Genomic DNA, 17,204 nt, shown 5'->3' with positions numbered 1-17,204 from the left:
CTTTACCCTCTACTCGCCTTGTTATTTTCCATTCCGTTCCCCACATCTCTTCAGCTCACTGTTTATTTCCCTCCTAGCCTTGCTCTTTCTTTATCACTTTGCCTTGTTGTTTTCCCCTCATTCCAGCTCCCAGCTTAGTTGTTTCCCCTCATTCCAGCTCCCACCTCTTTATTTGTTGTTTCTTTCCACTCCCACCCTAAAGACTTACATTTTCTTTCTCTTCTCCTCCTTTGCCTTGCTGTTTTTATTTTCCTTTTCATTCTCTAGCTTCACTTCCTTCCCTTCCTTCATGCACAAATATACACAGAGAGGCAGAGAGACTTAAGTTTATGCTTCTTAACCAAGTTCTGACAGCTGCCATTACATGGTAAGCCACATCCTCCATGTGTGTGCCATTTTGTGGTGGTTCCCATGGTACTTTTCCAAATTCCTAAGGTGCCTAATAGGTCCAGTAAGGTTGGGCTCCTGATCCATTGTTACTTTACCCATATAATCTAAGACAAAGGACTGAATATTTGCTATACAGAAATGTGTACTTTTACTGATTTCCATTTTCTTCAAGAAAAGCATTCTGGAAGAAAGTAACAGACGTGCAGAAGGGGTGTGCAGGATTTTTTTTATTTGTGTGTTTATGTAATGTGATCCCAGTTCTCTGCTTTTGGCATGGTGCAAAGAAAGATACCATGCTGAGGACTGTATGAAGATAAAACTAAGACACTGAACTAATTATTGTTTCATTTTACTGATGAAATTATGTATAAAGTGCTTAAACCTTTTCATCTTTGCCACTTCAAATTCTCCTCTTCTTGCTAATTTGTTCCTACAACAGACGGTTTTCTCTATCCCTACAAATAAGTGTTTGTCTCCCTTTGGGAGGAAAATCTACTTAGTAGGTGTCTCTCTTGCTATTCCGCATAGAAGAAGAAGGGACAGATGGTTGACACCTGTCCCTACTTCTGGTTTTGCCCCCAGCCAGAGGGTGCCAGGTAGTCTTGTCAACCGCCCCTCGGGCCTGACGGTGCTGTTGCTCAATGCCAGGTCGGTCAATAATAAATCTTCCCTCATCCATGACTTGATTGTGGATGAGGGGGCCGACCTGGCTTGCATCACGGAACCCTGGGCAGGAGAAGGGGGGGATGTTGCCCTCTCCCAGCTGTGCCCGCCCAGGTATCTGGTTCAGCATTGTTCACGTCCGGAGGGGAGGGGAGGGGAGGGGAGGGGGGGTCGCTTTGGTTTACCAAACCTCCATCTCTCTCACAGGACTTCCTGTCCCTTCGAGACCAGGGCTGGAGTGCCTCTACTTGGTGTTGGGCGACCGAGACAGATTGGGGATTCTGTTGGTGTACCGTGCACCCTTCTGCCCAACAGTCTCCCTGCCTGAGCTGACGGAGACCATCTCGGATGCTGGTCCTGGGGGACTTCAATCTCCATGCCGAGACTGGTCTGACCGGGGCGGCTCAGGACTTCATGGTCTCCATGACGGCCATGGGGCTGTCTCAACATGTCACCGGCCCGACCCATGAACGTGGATACACTCTGGACCTGGTTTTCTCAATGGGGCAGGAAGAGGGTGTTCTGAGGGTGAAGAACTTACGTCTAACTCCCCTGTCATGGTCAGATCACTTCCTGGTGAGGTTTGTGCTTGAGAGCGGCCTCTCCCTCTATAAGAGTGCGGACCCGATTGTGTGGGTCCGCCCCCGGAGCCGGATGGATCCGGATGGATTCCTGAAGGCCCTGGGGGAGTTTCCGGCTGACAAAACAGGTGCTCCTGTCGAGGCTCTGGTCGAACTGTGGAATGGGGAGATGACCAGGGCTGTGGACACGATCGCTCCTAAGCGTCCTCTCCCACTGGGCAGAGCCCACTCTTCCCCTTGGTATACACCTGAATTGAGGGCTATGAAGCAGGTTGGGAGATGGCTAGAGCGTAGGTGGAGGAAATCACGGAATGAATCTGACCGAACACACTTGAGAGCCCACTATCGGGCCTATGCTGTGGTGGTGAGGGCGGCGAAAAAGAAGTTTTTTTCCGCTTCCATTGCCTCCTCACAATGCCGTCCGGCGGAGCTTTTTCAAGTGGTGCAAGGCCTGGTTCGTCCAGGTCCTAAGGAAGACCTGGTTCCACCCTCAAAGGCCCGCTGTGACGACTTTGCCAGGCATTTCAGGGAGAAAATCGCTCAGATTCGTCACGAGCTGGACACCACTAGTGAATCAGAGGTTTTTGGGGAGACACCAATGCTGCTGTCTGGTCCAGAATTATTGGATGAATTTCAGTTACTGCAGCCCAATGATGTGGACAAGGTGCTTGGACGAGTACGTCCCACCACTTGCCTATTGGACCCTTGCCCGTCTTGGTTAATAAATAATTCCAAGCACGGGATAGGGACCTGGATCTTGGAAGTGGTTAACGCCTCTCTGAGGGATGGCTGGGTGCCTGTCCCTTTAAAGGAGGCGGTAGTCCGACCAGTCCTGAAGAAGGTGTCACTGGATCCAGAGATGGCCACTAACTATAGACCAGTGGCCAACATCCCGTTTCTGGGCAAGGTGTTAGAGCGGGTGGTGGCGGGACAACTCCAAGCACTCTTGGATGAAACTGATTATCTGGACCCATTTCAGTCCGGCTTCAGACCCGGGTACGGTACTGAATATGCCTTGGTCGCCCTGTACGATGACCTGTGCAGGGAGAAGGACAGGGGGAGTGCATCCCTGTTGGTTCTCCTGGACCTCTCAGCGGCTTTCAATACCATCGACCATGGTATCCTTCTGGACAGGCTACCGGGATTGGGGGTCGGAGGCACTGCTTTGCAGTGGTTCCGCTCCTATCTCAATGGCCGGTTCCAGAAGGTGGTGCTGGGGGACTATGGCTCTGCACCATGGCAGCTATGCCACGGAGTACCGCAGGGGTCCATTCTGTCCCCTTTGCTGTTCAACATTTACATGAAACCGCTGGGAGAGGTCATCAGGAGGTGTGGGCTGCGGAATCATCAGTACGCTGATGATGCCCAGCTCTACCTCTCGTTTTCCACCAATCCGGGTGAGGCAGTGGCTGTGCTGAACTGGTGGCTGGCTGAGGTAATGGGCTGGATGAGGACCAATAAACTGAAGCTCAATCCAGACAAGACGGAGGTCCTGTTGGTTGGCGGATTGGGCTTCGGGGAGGGTGAATTGAACCTAGTCCTGAATGGGGTTGCACTCCCTCTTAGGGACAAGGTCCACAGCCTGGGAGTGCTCCTTGACCCAGAGCTTTCATTGGAAGCTCAGGTAACAGCAGTGGCGAGGAGCGCTTTCCTTCAGCTTCGGCTGATTCATCAGCTGTGCCCCTATCTGGAGTACGACTGTCTGGCGACAGTGACACACGCACTGGTGACTTCCCGCCTTGACTTCTGCAACGTGCTCTACGTGGGGCTACCCTTGAAGACGGTCCGGATACTTCAATTGGTTCAAAATAGAGCTGCCAGGCTGCTGACAGGGACTGGATGTTATGTTCACCTGACTCCAGTTCTCTGTCAGCTTCACTGGCTTCCCATTGAAGTCCGGGCCCAATTCAAGGTGTTGGTGATGACCTATAAAGCCCTAAACGGCTTGGGTCCTGGTTACCTGAAGCAGCGCTTACATCCACATATGCTCACCCGCCCCTTGAGATCTGCGGGAGAGGCCCTTCTCCGGGAACCCTCCATGAAAGAAATCAGGAGGGTGGGGACTCGGAGGAGGGCTTTCTCTGCGGTGGCGCCTAATCTATGGAATGCGCTCCCCAGAGAGGTCCGCCTGGCGCCGTCATTATTTGTTTTTCGGCGCCAGGCAAAGACCTTTTTATTTAAGTGTCATTTTAATTGTTAATATTATTGGATTTTATCTGGCCAGGGCGACTTATTTTATATTGTTATTTTTGTGTTTTAACTTTATGTCTACACTTTACAAACATCTTAATTTAAGGTTATAATTTAATGTTTGTATTTTAACTTAATGTATTTGTATTTTAACTTATTGTTGTAAGCTGCCCCGAGGCTTCGGCGAATTGAGCGGCATAAAAATGTCTTAATAAATAAATAAAATAAATAAAAAATAAATATTCTCTACTCAAGACCACCTGTGGTCATCTTGGGTTGAGAACAATGGTTCCTTATCTTTATTTGACTCTATAAATGAGTGTTCCTCTGGCACTAGTAGAAGTATTAGTATTGATATCAGTGCACTTGTTCCTGAGAAGATAGGAATAGGAAATAGCAGAAAAGTACTGCTTCCCCCTTTAACAGATTGTCCTGTATCTGGAACATGTGCCACCTTTTCAATGTTATTAATGCTTATAATGCCTTAAAAATGTAGCATTATTTAATAAATCTTTCCTGTATTGGAGTATCATGTTGTTAAAGAAAAAATGAGGATCCTTTAGAAATCACTGTAGCATTTTCATGACACTTCTTAATATTGCAAATGTAGCAAATTATAATGAGGACATATGATGTAGGTGGGCTAAAAATAAAGGAAACAGTACAGCCTTTGTTACAAAGTATATTTTCGTTTCATATGTTTGATAATAATAAATTAAAACTTACGGCGAGTTTATATATGGCTTGGCTCACAGTATTCTTAACATGAAGATTAATGGAATTAAAATAGATTTGATCTGCATAGTTATATAGTAAGTGAAGCATCTGTGAAGGTAATGAAATTACCTATTGACCACACAACAGCAGGACAATTCAAATATTGTTTGAATGCTCTTTGCAGAAAACTTGTGGTGCATTTCCAGCCATGCCTTGAACTGCAGCAACCATATGGGAAGCGTATTGTATATGATAACTCCCCGTGCCAATTTTATTTCTCCTTGTGAGCTCATAGCATTCACGTGTGAAGACATCGGCTGCCTTCATGCAGATTTCTGCTTGTGCTGGAAACACTTCATGGCCTCTGTCCCATCCAAGGGCATACATGCTCTCCAGTTTGCTTTTTCTTTCCACATTTAATTTCCTGAGGCATGGGGCAGGTTTGCATGTTGGGGCAGGGGGAAGGTGGAGAAGCCACAGTACCCTCCTCCAATTTTACATGCTGGTCACATTCTGCCTGATTGCCTAATTACCCTCATGGTGTGTAGGTATGGGTTCCGGGGTGGTTTTGAAGCCACCCCCACTGCAAACCTTACTGGGTTTGGATGATGTAAATCATATGGTCTGTGCTTGGTAGATTGCAGGTGGGAAAATGGCTTCTCCACCTGCACCACCCATGAACAGCCACTGTGAAGTAACCGCGGACAGCAGCTCAAGTTGAACAAGCAGAAATCTCCATGTACGTCAGGATGTTTCCTCTCTGCATCTGCACACTTTGAACACCTCTGCTCTGGAAGGTCATTCAGCCCTCTGGATCATATTTTGAGAGTATGCAGGGAGATTCAGCGAGTAAAGAAATGGCTCCTTTCCAGCTCCTTGAAGGAAAGCAGTTTCCTCTGCAGATATAACACTGGAACACACCCAATATGTGCATAAGGACACACATGTAGGGATTCTCCAGAGAGAAACCCAATTGGCCCATGATCCCTTTTTTTGTGGAGAAGCCTTACAAATGTAGGCCTTACATGCGCTAGGTACATTCACACTGCCATGGAGAACACTGCTAGTCAGAGAATTTGAAAAGCATGACTGCTTCTTGTACAATTACATATTTATTTTCATTGTGAATGTATTTTGCCCTCACTGTCTTCCTGATCATAATATTTTAGTATACCATGCTAAAATATTTAAATGGTTTCTTAATATTTTAGTACATGTTCATATTAAAAATGTATTTCTTCCACTCCCTTAGAACAAAAGCCTGAAAAATAAGCTCCTGTCTGGAAGCAAACTTTGCGGCATTCATGCAGAAGAGGTGAGTAAAATTTTGTTCAGTTCTGACCCAAGCAGGCCCAATAGGGAAATGCCTTCTCAATGAAGCTTGCCACAATTTTATTCACACTGTGTACCAAATTGTGTTCTTACTTCCAATAATCTGGTCCATATTCACAGAGAAAGAAAAAATGGTCCCAAGATGTACCCAAGGCTTGAAGCCATTTGTAGAGTTACTTACAAATTTCACAAGGTTTTTTGACTGAGTTTTAAGGAAAAGAAATACCAAAAATAAAAAATAGAGGAACAAATCTAAAGAAGCTTTTCCTGAGTAGAAGGCATTTATTCTTGTATGCCACAAAATTCTCCTAGTTCCCTGTTCCAGGATAGCCCCTTATGTTCTCCTGTGAACCCTCACACAACATTCCAGAGAGTCCTTTCCCTAGTTCCCTAGTGACCCTAATCAATTATTTCTTCAGCATTTTGTACATTTTCATTCAATTTGATGGAAAGGTCACTGCTTTCTAAAACAAATGTTCCTACAAGAACAGAATTTCAGGGGAATTTTGATAGGTAGTTTCTTATGCCTACCTTACTTAGGAGGTGGTTGAGGTATCTGTGTGAATTTCCTGATTTTCATTGTGCAGTTATCTAACTACTAGTTCCTCCAAGCGTATTCCTATTATACTCTTGCACTTTTGTGAGGGGACTGCCTTTAAGTACACCATAAACTGCTAATTTCCATTTTTAAACACATCAGACCAATATTAAGCACATGGTTGATGTGGCACTGAATGCAGAGACTGTGCTTATGAAGGGACCAGAAATCTTTTTTTTTTTCTCATCTCAGAAACCTTTATTTTGGTTGCTGCATTTGACTCTGTCTGCTCCACTTTCTAATACTACTTCTACAATTAATATTGCCGATTTCATTAGGTCTGCTTCTATCCCACTACTTCCAAAATATTAAAAGGAATGAAATTAGTCTTCAAAGCTCAAAATTTAAAGGCAATCTGAAGTGGTGGTGGTTATTCTGAAACTGTTCTTGGTGATGACAGCACCAACATTGCTTTCAGAAATTCTCTTCAAAATTCTCCTTAGCAAATTCTAATAGCAAAGCAGTTTATTTACTGAACGCTCAGATGTGTGCTGGGTGTTCTTGGTATGTCTGATGCCTCTATTCCATATCCAATGACATTCAGTTCAGTCAATTGACATTTTCTTATCTGTATCAGTGCATTTCAGTTTTTCTAGCTTCAGGGAACACTTTTCGCTTTGATTAATTGCCAAGGAACTGGTCTGCATCTACATGTGTCCTCATAAAGATTCTAGGGCATGTTTTAGGGTCCACACAGTTCATGTAGGACCCTGATGGGCCTGGCAACCACCCATCAGAATTGAGAAAGTTCCCTAGAGATCATCCCATACCCTGACATGGTGCACTGTAGAAAAAAACCAGAAGCCATGAGCAAGCTTCCTTCTGGAACTGTTTACCTGCCCATGCTGATTATTACTTTGAGGAACTACTGGAAAGTGTCTGAAGAATTAAAGGGTACCTAGAAGGCATTTTGAAGCACATTTGTGGAAAATGGTTTACTAGGTTCCATGGTAGGTAAGCGGCAGCACTTAATCAAGCCCAGCCCCACTGCCTGAGGTAAAGTGGTGCGGTTGCCGCCAGTGTCCACCCAGCCAGCCACACAGAACTGCCCACTTCCTCACTTGGCCAGCTGACCAGCCTTTCCTCACTTGCTCAGCTGAGCCACCTGCACGCCCAGTCACTTGCCCCGCCTTATTCTCCAGCTTCAGGGCTCTCATAAGAGGTCAGGTGACCTCTTGCAGAAGGTCCGTAGCAAGCAGGGTGGCTGAGTGGCCAGCTGGCCGAGGACGTGAGAAAGCAGCTGCCAGCAAAGTAGGCAGGTAGATGGGTGAGATGGAACTCTTCCATTTTCCGTGTTGAGAAGTGGCAGCAGGCAGGGCACCTGGCAGTTTGCTCGAGTTTGCTCTGTCTTGCCAGCTGTCCCCTTGTTGTAGCAACTGCCAGATCATGAGAGTGGCTGGTGGATCACTCCTTGGAAGGGATGGGGAGGCACTGGCAGGTGCTCGTGGCATGCTTGGAGTGGTTTGAGGCTACAGTCTTGCTGCTCCACAGCCTGGTTTGGGTGCTTAATGCCATATAATGCCACATAACCCCAGAACCACCCCTGTATTTAATATTCTGCAGTATTCGAGAGTCAACATATGAGGAAAATTTAGGTGAAAATATTTTGAATAATATGCAATTGTAGTTAGTAGTTGACATGTTGGATTCAAAGCCAAAGAGATATAAATAAGATATTCATATGTTCATGCTCTCATTTAGTTTTATATACAAAAAGTAAATGGAGATGCTGAACTTGAAATTTCTCCTTTGAATCTTCAGAGGTAGGACTGGAAAATTAAGTGAATATAAAATGTTTGCGACTGTTCACTTTAGATGTATTCCATACCTCTTTACAAGCAGCTCTATAGGGTTGCTACATTCTCGATGAAGGGGCTGTAACCAACATTCAAGAAAAGTGCAGCCTGTGCATGCATAAACACACCCATTCGACAGGCACCTTGAACTCCGAGGATTTTTTCCTCATCATATTGGATAAAAGCAGAACTGATCCAAAGACACTTTGGGTGAAATTTCACTTTTTCTTTGGCTGTTGGCCTTAAGAGAATGTTTTCTTCCCTTCCCACAACTGAAAATCTTGCCCAGAACGCTAAAGTAAGAATTGTCCATGTGTGGCCAGAAAGCTGTCCCTTCTCTGGCACTGGGGGTGACCCTTGTGCTTGTTCATAGCCACCTCCCTATTCAATCACATGTCCCTTCATAGCCCACGGTAACGGTTTCAAAGTTAAAGCAGTCATTTTTAAAGAAAACCATTGTAAATTAAAAATGAGAGTATATACTCTGTGTCACAGAATCTGTGGTTAGGCCAAACCATGCTGGTTCCCCAGATATGAACAGAACATTCATTCAAACTCTGTTCAAGCATTCAAGGAGTCAATCTATCATTCCTACACCTGATGTAGCAGGAAAGAATTCCTTTTACCCATCATCATCCTCATCATCCTCATCCTCATCATCTTGTCTTTGGCTGATTAATTTTAAATTATGTATTTTCTGAATTACACCTCCCCACTTATAGTTATATGATATCAATAGTAATATGGTATCAATACACACAAATACAAGCATGTACTGGTCTGGATGCTGGTGGTTTGCTTCAGTGCCTTTATTGCTTCTCTTCTCTAGAAGCACCATCTTTGCTATTACTTTTTCCCTTCCTTGTTTCTTTCGCATGCTATTTATATACATTCCAATATTGACAGCATAACTGTGAATAACCTAACATGAGCATTTGAATTTAAATGGAAAACAAGCAATTTAACTTTCCAGTGCTTGACATTCAACCTTGCCCTTGATTATTCCATGCTTATAGATCTTTGCTTCTCAGTGAAGAGTTGAGGTAACAGTTTCCAAGAACTACTCACTGAGCATCTTCCAAATGATATACAGTGTTAAAAAGATGGAAAGGCAGGCAGGCAGGCAGGTAGGCAAGCTATGGGTTTACTTGATATAGCAAAAGTTGTAAGAGAGTCTTCAGTGAAGGAGATTGCTGTAACATATACACATAGAATCTCAGTAATACAGCAAATAATCTTTCTTTACCAATTACATATTTGGACCAGATTGTTACAGTAAGTTTGATATAATAACACAAATCTGAAATTTGGATGATGAGCCAAAATATTTATTATTTTTTGGCCTAATTATGTAATACTGGGACTCTCCAGTCTTGAATTTGTGTAAGAGTTCAGGCACAAATATCTATGAATGGTTATCTCACCAACAGAGTGTATTCTCTGCATATATGAGTCTTTGGTTTTTATCTTTACCGAATGCAGTTAGGTAGCTTTGTGTAACTTAAGTAGAAGACATCTCCTCCACTTCAGGCTACAGCCAAGATTTTTAAGGAGCTGTCCATCATTCTGAATCTATTTTGAAGCTAGGAGGTAGGTCTCAGTAACATGGACAGCTCCTTTTAAGTTCAGACCAAAGCATATAGTGGATACCTTGAAGTCATCAATCTCCACTGGTCTCTGCCCATGACTTGGGAAACTGAGAGCTGCATACCATTGTGGCTGATGGTCATAGACTAGAGAAATGATAGCAGTCTTCTCCAGCCTGGTGACCTATAGTTGATTTTTGGCTTTGGAAAGGAAGGCTGTCAGTTTTAGTCTAAAACATCTGGAGCACCACAGATGCGAGAAGAGTGCAGAATCCTAGGAACTACAAAAGTCACATCTTAGGAATCCCCAGAACCACAGATACTGTAGCATAGTGGCAGATCACATGCTTGGCAATCAACAGGTCATAGGCTTAACCCCAGACCTCTCCAGTTGGGAGGATTAGGTAGCAGGTAGTGTGAAAAATACCTTTGAAAGAGCAGGTCAGAATAGACAATACTGGTACACGAGCAAATGCTTTAAGGCAGCTTTCTATGTTCCACTCAGTAGAAAGCCTCCTATACCTTCAACAGTATTGAAGTGAAAATAAGTAGCAAAGTTATTCTAAAAATGAAAACATAGATAATTTGTCATCAGTTTCAAAATTAGGATGAGCCATGCTACCCTGAACATTAGCAAGTTAATGATGTGAAAAATCAGATACAGGAGGTTTGTGAGAGATTTCTAGTATTGCTTCTAGTTTTCTTTCTTTTTTTTTAATGATCAAAGCAAGGCCAGCTAGTGAGTAGTACAGATAGCTGCATGGACATAATCAAAGCTGTCCTCATTAATAAATGTCAATCCTGCCTTAGTGGGGCTTTTATGCCAGCAGGAAATGATCTATGGCCATGCAGCTGTCAATGAACAATTTTTTCTTGGAAGCTTGATTTCATTCTCTCCAGAAGACTAATGATGCAACTCTATACATGCCTACTCAAAAGTAAATCCCATTGGGGTCAATTGGACTTATTCTCAGGTAAGCATATAGATGGTTATAGACTAAATCAGTGTCTAAAACATAATTCCAAAGGCAAAAATGTTCAGTATATCTTGTGATGGAATGTGTCAAGCCTGGAATCTCTCCACTGGTCAAATAGAAACAGTTCACTCAAATCAAGTTCAAGGTTTTTATCTGCAAACATTGGGTATGAAAGTTGATACTATATCCAAAACAATACATGTAGTGAAGGCTAATAGCTCAGTCGTCAATTATGTGATATCCTGTATAAGATCTTTTAAGTTCATGCAGAAAAGCTTGGAAATATCTCTGCATGACTTTACTAGTCAGACCAATAGAGCAGATGCTCCAGTGGTTTGACTCACTGAGTTTCTGTGCCAGCTTGGTGGCCTCTTTGTACCACAACTCTCATCCTACTTGGCCATTGGCCATACAGGCTGCCTCGAAGGAAATTATAGGCTAAAAGATCTAGAGGAATCAGGTTAGACAAGGCTGTAAGAAGTCCTTTCTAAAATCCCTCCCCTGTATTTTTAAGTTCTCTTGTATGATAATGTAAAGGAACAACTTAGAAGTTCAACTTAAACACTCACAGTACTTTACTCCAAAGTGGTTTAGCAAATCTTGAAAAGTTAGGAGAAATCCATTTGCTGTGTATTGTGTAACTTCAGAACCTTCTGTTACTATATGAGCACCTAATCAGCCTTCACCTGGCACCCTCAGCTTTAGCCAGCATGGTTTGCAACCATCTGGTTTATGATGGACATAGCTGGAGCCACTTAGTAGCAAGAGCTGCAACCAGGAATAGTCTTCACATGGTTCTATTATAAGCAGTCACCACACTGCTGTTTGCATGTGGGTTGATGGACTGTATTGTAGGAAGCAGTGTATACTGCTGTTTTTGCATGTGTGAATCTTGCTAATGAAAAGAAATACCCCAAAATACATATTCTCATTTACTTAAGGTGTGCATAGTTGCCCTACAATCCAATCTTGTATGTTGATTTGCAGGAGTGAAAAGATTAAAAAAAACATAAGGTACAAAACCTTACCTGTACAGTTTCTTTTTCTAACACATTTGGAGCTAGAGTTTGTGGAAAGTTTGGTTAGAAAACCACATAGTGCTTAGATGGCTCCAAATCCTAAATTGTGTTATTTTACCAGATTGCCTCCATTGATTTGGGAATGCAAACAGAAAGGCTTGGATCCCAAGTATTGTCAGTAGGTTTAAGATTCCACAAGGGCACTTTCCTGTTCACCCTTCAGCACCTGTGAAAATATCCCTGGAAGACTGGAGGAACTGCTGAGCAGAATGAGAAAGCAGGCAAAGGGGTGCAAATACGGCAGGGAATGAATTGGCAGAGAGCGATAAAAATGCAGAAACTTTTATATTCTGCTAGCCTTTCAAGTCTTTGCCTGTTTGTATTTTGCATTTTGTGTTTAATTTTGAGTACAGCCACCTTCAGCAAGCTAAGAAGAACTTGGGCAAGTTATTTCCACCCACATTTTAAGACTCAATCACCCCTTTCTCAGCTACAGTGGTGTAATTAGGCCATTTTAGGAATGGGACATAATAGTTTCATGGAATGAAAGTGTCATCTTTTGATAGTAAAGTACATTGCTTTAATTCTTCTGTAAGCCAGCCCTGCTACATTTTATAGGTCTTCATGCTTATATTATGGAGAGGGAACCCAAATTTAACCCTACTGGCACTACTGACCAGTCATTCTGCTCCCATTCCTTTCCCATTCCTACTATTCAGAAGAGTTCCTTGACCTTCCAGAGAGACATTTTTTGGCTGCAGGGAGATGGAGGACAGATAAGAGGATAGGAAAGTCTCCTTGTATAAGTTTACTTTCACACACATTACTTTGCATCCAAGCCAAAAATCTACTCAGCTTCTGACAGCTGCTTCACAATCTATGTGGCAGCTCAGTTTGCCATGTCACTACATGTGCAGGGATGAGTTTCTGCCCTTCACTTCACATTTTACTGCAGAGATCATCAGTGTAGCTGCAGCAAACAGGATAAATTTCATCAGTAGACATGATTTTGCAAAAACAAATAAACCAGAAACCACCACCCAAAAACACCCCAGGATAGACTTTCCTATTGCCTGAACTTTAATATCTGTTCCTCTGCTGATTCTTTAATATAAATTACTTAAAAGATTAATGTATTATCCTCTGCTTGCAGTCAAAAAAGATCCAAGCCCAACTGAAGGAGCTTCGCTATGGGAAAAAGGATTTGATTTTTAAGGTGAGTTTGTCACTTGAGCTGGCAAAGGTATTTGCTTATAGGCAGTATGACATTAAAGCGATCTGACCAAATGGTTTTGCTCCCGATTGAAAACGAAATCACTAACTGTCAACATACATATTCAAAAGGATTTGAAAGAAAAAATGAAGAGCAAATTTGATTTCTGAGATGCATTGTCCAAACTGTCCTGGATTTTAGTGGTTCTTCATTGTGAAAATGTTTTAAAGGGGAAAGATTTCCTAAGCAAGGAAAGTAATTGTACAACTTTATAACATCTGCTTCTGTGTGATAACATTTATTTCACACGTATACTTTTGACACATCTAGCAAAGTCAGAATGTATTTCCAGTTATTGTGATTCTCATTTCTCACTTTTTCCCACTCATCTGCAAGTGTTCAGATTATACAGTCAATGCAGTGGGCTTCTGGTTAAGGTGTGACAATTTTCTAGCATGCTGCCATCTTAAAACATGAACATTATATTCTTCATAAAATCCATACAAGGTAAATTGCCCTATCATAATGAAATTGAGCTCTGTTTCATGTGGTTTACACAGGCAATGAGTTTAAGAACAAAAACAAGAGAGTGGCTTACAAAACTTCAGAGCTGGGAATGAGAATGATGAGGTTCTTTGGTTTCTTGCCATTTTAGCCAGTAAAACCAAAGCAAAAATCCAAACTAAATTATACTTTGCAGTTGACATTGTTCAAACTGGATACTCATTGGGTGTGCTTTCATAGATAAGGTAGAAAATCCACTGCAGAATGTGTGCTAGTGAGCAGCTGTAGCCAAAGACTCCAGAAAAGGGCAGTGTTAATCTGATCTGTAAGCCTCTGTGTTCGTATTCTGTCAACAGAAATATATTAAAGTGGTCTCTGCCTTGGGCAACTGCTCTGCATCAGAACACTCACAAGGAGACCCTGAAAATACTACTTGTGTGCGTGTGCGTGTGTGTGCCTGCGCGTGTGTTAGCATGTAAAAGACAGACAGGCAAGCAGGTAGATTTGTGGAGGGACACTGCCTGTCTGTTTTAGGGTGAATCCACATGGATCAAATCATTCCTGAACTTTAGGTAATAGAATCCAAGGCCCAAGTGCACTTTTGGAGGAGCTGTCCGGATAGAAATGTACCAAAAGCAGAGCTTTCTAGCTTGCTTGAACTTGCCAGGTTTCCTGCCCACTGCCAAGCCAATGCATCAGAAGCAGCACAAGTCAAGGGTTTGTTTGTTTTTGAATGGATTTCCTCTGTTGGTAAAATCCAAATAAATCTTTATAGAGAAAAGTTGCTTATATGTGACTTTGTGATATAAAATCAATCCCTTAGTGTCCCTGCTCCTCTTGCCCAGAACTCTCAGCCAGGATGCTTTTTCCCTGAGGCTTTATTATTCATCTGTTTCTTTAAGAAAGTGAGACTCTCCGCTGGCCTGAGGTGGCTGCTACGTTTAGTTGCGAAGTTAAACACGTGACATTGTTAGCTCCAGCGTTTCTCTGCATTGAGGCTTTTATCCTGTTATTTGCTGGGCTGCAAAAAACAGCCCTGACTAGTGCTCTTGCATGTCAAAACCCACTCCCAGGATCGGTTGTGACTCACATACTTCTCCATTAGCCATGTCAATACTCTATTCATCACTGATATTTACTGTAATTTTATGTCATGTCCCATCTGCTGTTTTCTCATATCGTTCTGTTCGTGAATAAATTATCTTCTGGCGTGTGCCCATTCTTCCCATATCAGCCTCTCTGTTCCTTGTATGTGACTAGAAACCTATAAAACACTCTGTATATGTTCTTGAAATTTGTAGTTGGTTTGTGCACTTTTACCCGGCAGCGCTGTTCTAGGTTTGCCTCCGCAGAGAGGTTTTTCATGGATGTTCTAACCAATAAAAGTGCTGAGGTTCATAACATAGATGTCTACCTGTGTACACTCTGGCAGGATTCTCTGAGACCTCCTGCAAGAAAATGACCATATTCACCCACACCCAAAAAAGGCCACCAATTGATTTTCTGGAAATCAGTACTGGGAAAACCCATGGTTCCAATGAGATATGCATAATTTGTGCAAGTCATATGTTTTCCAGTTTTGGAACAAAATGTCACTCAGAAGCACATGGCTTGATTATATTTTTATTTATTTATTTATTTAGACCATTTCTATTCCATTTCGTTTGTGAATTTTCACAAATTTCACTAACTGACATGCTTTCCAGGTACAGCATTGAGTGGGAATGACCATATTTACATAGTGCAGCACCTGTAGAGCTTATGGTTTGTTTGTTCGTAAGGTTCTGTGTTGTGCAAAAATGGGCACAACACAGAAATGGGCACAAAACAAACACACTCTCTGTGTTTTCGCAAAAAGAGAACTAAAATTCTACATAGTTCAGGAACATATAAATCCCATTAAAATTATACATTTTATCCAGCAATTGTTTCCATAAATTCAATTTTTAATGCACATCAATCTATGTTGCACATGGAAGTCTGCAATTTTGCTCAGCTCAAGCTGCATCAAAGTAGAGCCAGCACACAAGAAGTGAACCACAATTGAGGCCACAAACTGGAGAAATTCTACAGCTTTCCACCCCCCCCCCCCAAATAGATTCGTCACAGATCTCTACTCAGGAGTTGCATTCCAGGGCATGTGGGGACAGAGGCCATAGTGCCAGAACCGATGCCAGAAAGAGGAAGGCTGAAACACCAAAATGCCAGTGCATTTTACCTTAAAGCTCTTTTAACAATAACTAACCCTGAAGAAATACATCCCATCCTGTTAGAATGGAGAAAAATAGCACTGAGGCTGGAACCAAACTCTCATTAGTTAAGGGAAAGAAATGTAGGCATGGCCATTGGCAGGCTAAATTAATCTTAAAGTTAATTAAAGTCCTAAGGTCACCCCTGATATGAGCCACATACAAGATCTTTGGCTTGACTTATTCCTTAAAGTGATGAATTCTGTGGTCTGTGCCATATATTCACTGATTCCATTGTGCACTTGAGACACTCAGGCCAAACTACACATTACACTTAATGCAGAGCATGTAGCTGCACCTCATCATCCAGTTTATTTATTCATTATTTATAATATTTTGGGGCACTTTTTAGGACATGAAACAAATGCAATATTACGAGTGATAAAGGCACAATAAATAGCTATGTTGCTGTTGTGCACATGTGTCCTGTCAGATCACAGGCATGCACATGAGAGGCTACCTGGTTAGGCAGGGCTGACAGTTCAGATTTTGACGATAAGATAAATGCATGGGAGGCTACCTATCCTGGTGGGACTGACTACTCAGACTCTGATACTGAGATGGTTGTTGAAATGGGTCCAGCTATAGGAGAGATTAACCCAATGGCAGGTGAGGGGACCAGTGTTTTCAGCTATGGGAATGGGATGAGCTGCAGCATCTTGAGGGAAAACTTTTGGAAATGGGCAGCAATTTGGATGCGTTACTCCCTGATGAGGTAGACCTGATTGTTAGACATCACCGTCTCAGGGTAGCCCAACTGGGGACACAGCAAGAGCAGCAAAGACGTGCTCACAGTGTCCATCCCCAGAGACAGATGCAGAAGGGTTCATAAAATTTTGGGTAAAGAATGTCAGAGAGGGTTCTCTCTGCTTTTTGCTTTTTGTATGCTCAGAGACTTGTGTGTAATAATAATGACTTTTGGCAAAGAAGTGCTGGTGAGGCTAATACTGCTGGAAATAGGGAGAAGCAAGGCTCTAGGAAGTGTTTTAGTTTTACAAATTGCAAGCACATTGAGTTCATAATCCCAAGAGGTAATCTAGTGTGCCTGGGAAAAAGTTCTAGGTGTACCCTTACCTGGTACAGTTGGAATGCCTAGGAAAAAGCTTCCCATTCATATCAGGGGGAAGTTTTTTCTAAGCATTCCATCTGCACCACAGAGGCCAATTTTGGTTTTGATTGTGTTGAGCTGACGAAAGAAAAATCTTCCCACAAACTGATTCCCAGATAACAGCTGCCTCTTCCCAACTTCCTGTAATCTAGATACATAACCACATTCTATGTATCAAGGGAACATCTAGCCAGGCACTCAGTTTCAAGTTTAGAATCTATAAGATGGATAAATACCTTCTCAAATCCTTGATTGTGTGTTTCACATATGTGATGGAGCAT

At 42.6% G+C, this 17,204-nt stretch overlaps 1 protein-coding gene across 1 annotated transcript in view; it reads left to right on the top strand.

Annotated features, from left to right (window-relative positions):
- LUZP2 (leucine zipper protein 2) overlaps nt 1-17,204 on the top strand; it is a 196,988-nt gene that overhangs the window by 89,461 nt on the left and 90,323 nt on the right. The window contains exons 7-8 of the mRNA XM_044426109.1: nt 5,794-5,856; nt 13,003-13,065. Of these exons, the coding sequence (XP_044282044.1) occupies nt 5,794-5,856; nt 13,003-13,065 (126 nt within the window). The remainder of the gene's footprint in view (nt 1-5,793; nt 5,857-13,002; nt 13,066-17,204) is intronic.

Source organism: Varanus komodoensis, unplaced genomic scaffold (assembly GCF_004798865.1).
Source record: "Varanus komodoensis strain SLA01 unplaced genomic scaffold, ASM479886v1 scaffold16, whole genome shotgun sequence".
Classification (NCBI taxonomy): Eukaryota; Metazoa; Chordata; class Lepidosauria; order Squamata; family Varanidae; genus Varanus; species Varanus komodoensis.
The sequence above is the reverse complement of the archived record's forward strand: the minus strand, read 5'-3'. Positions and strand labels throughout refer to the sequence as shown.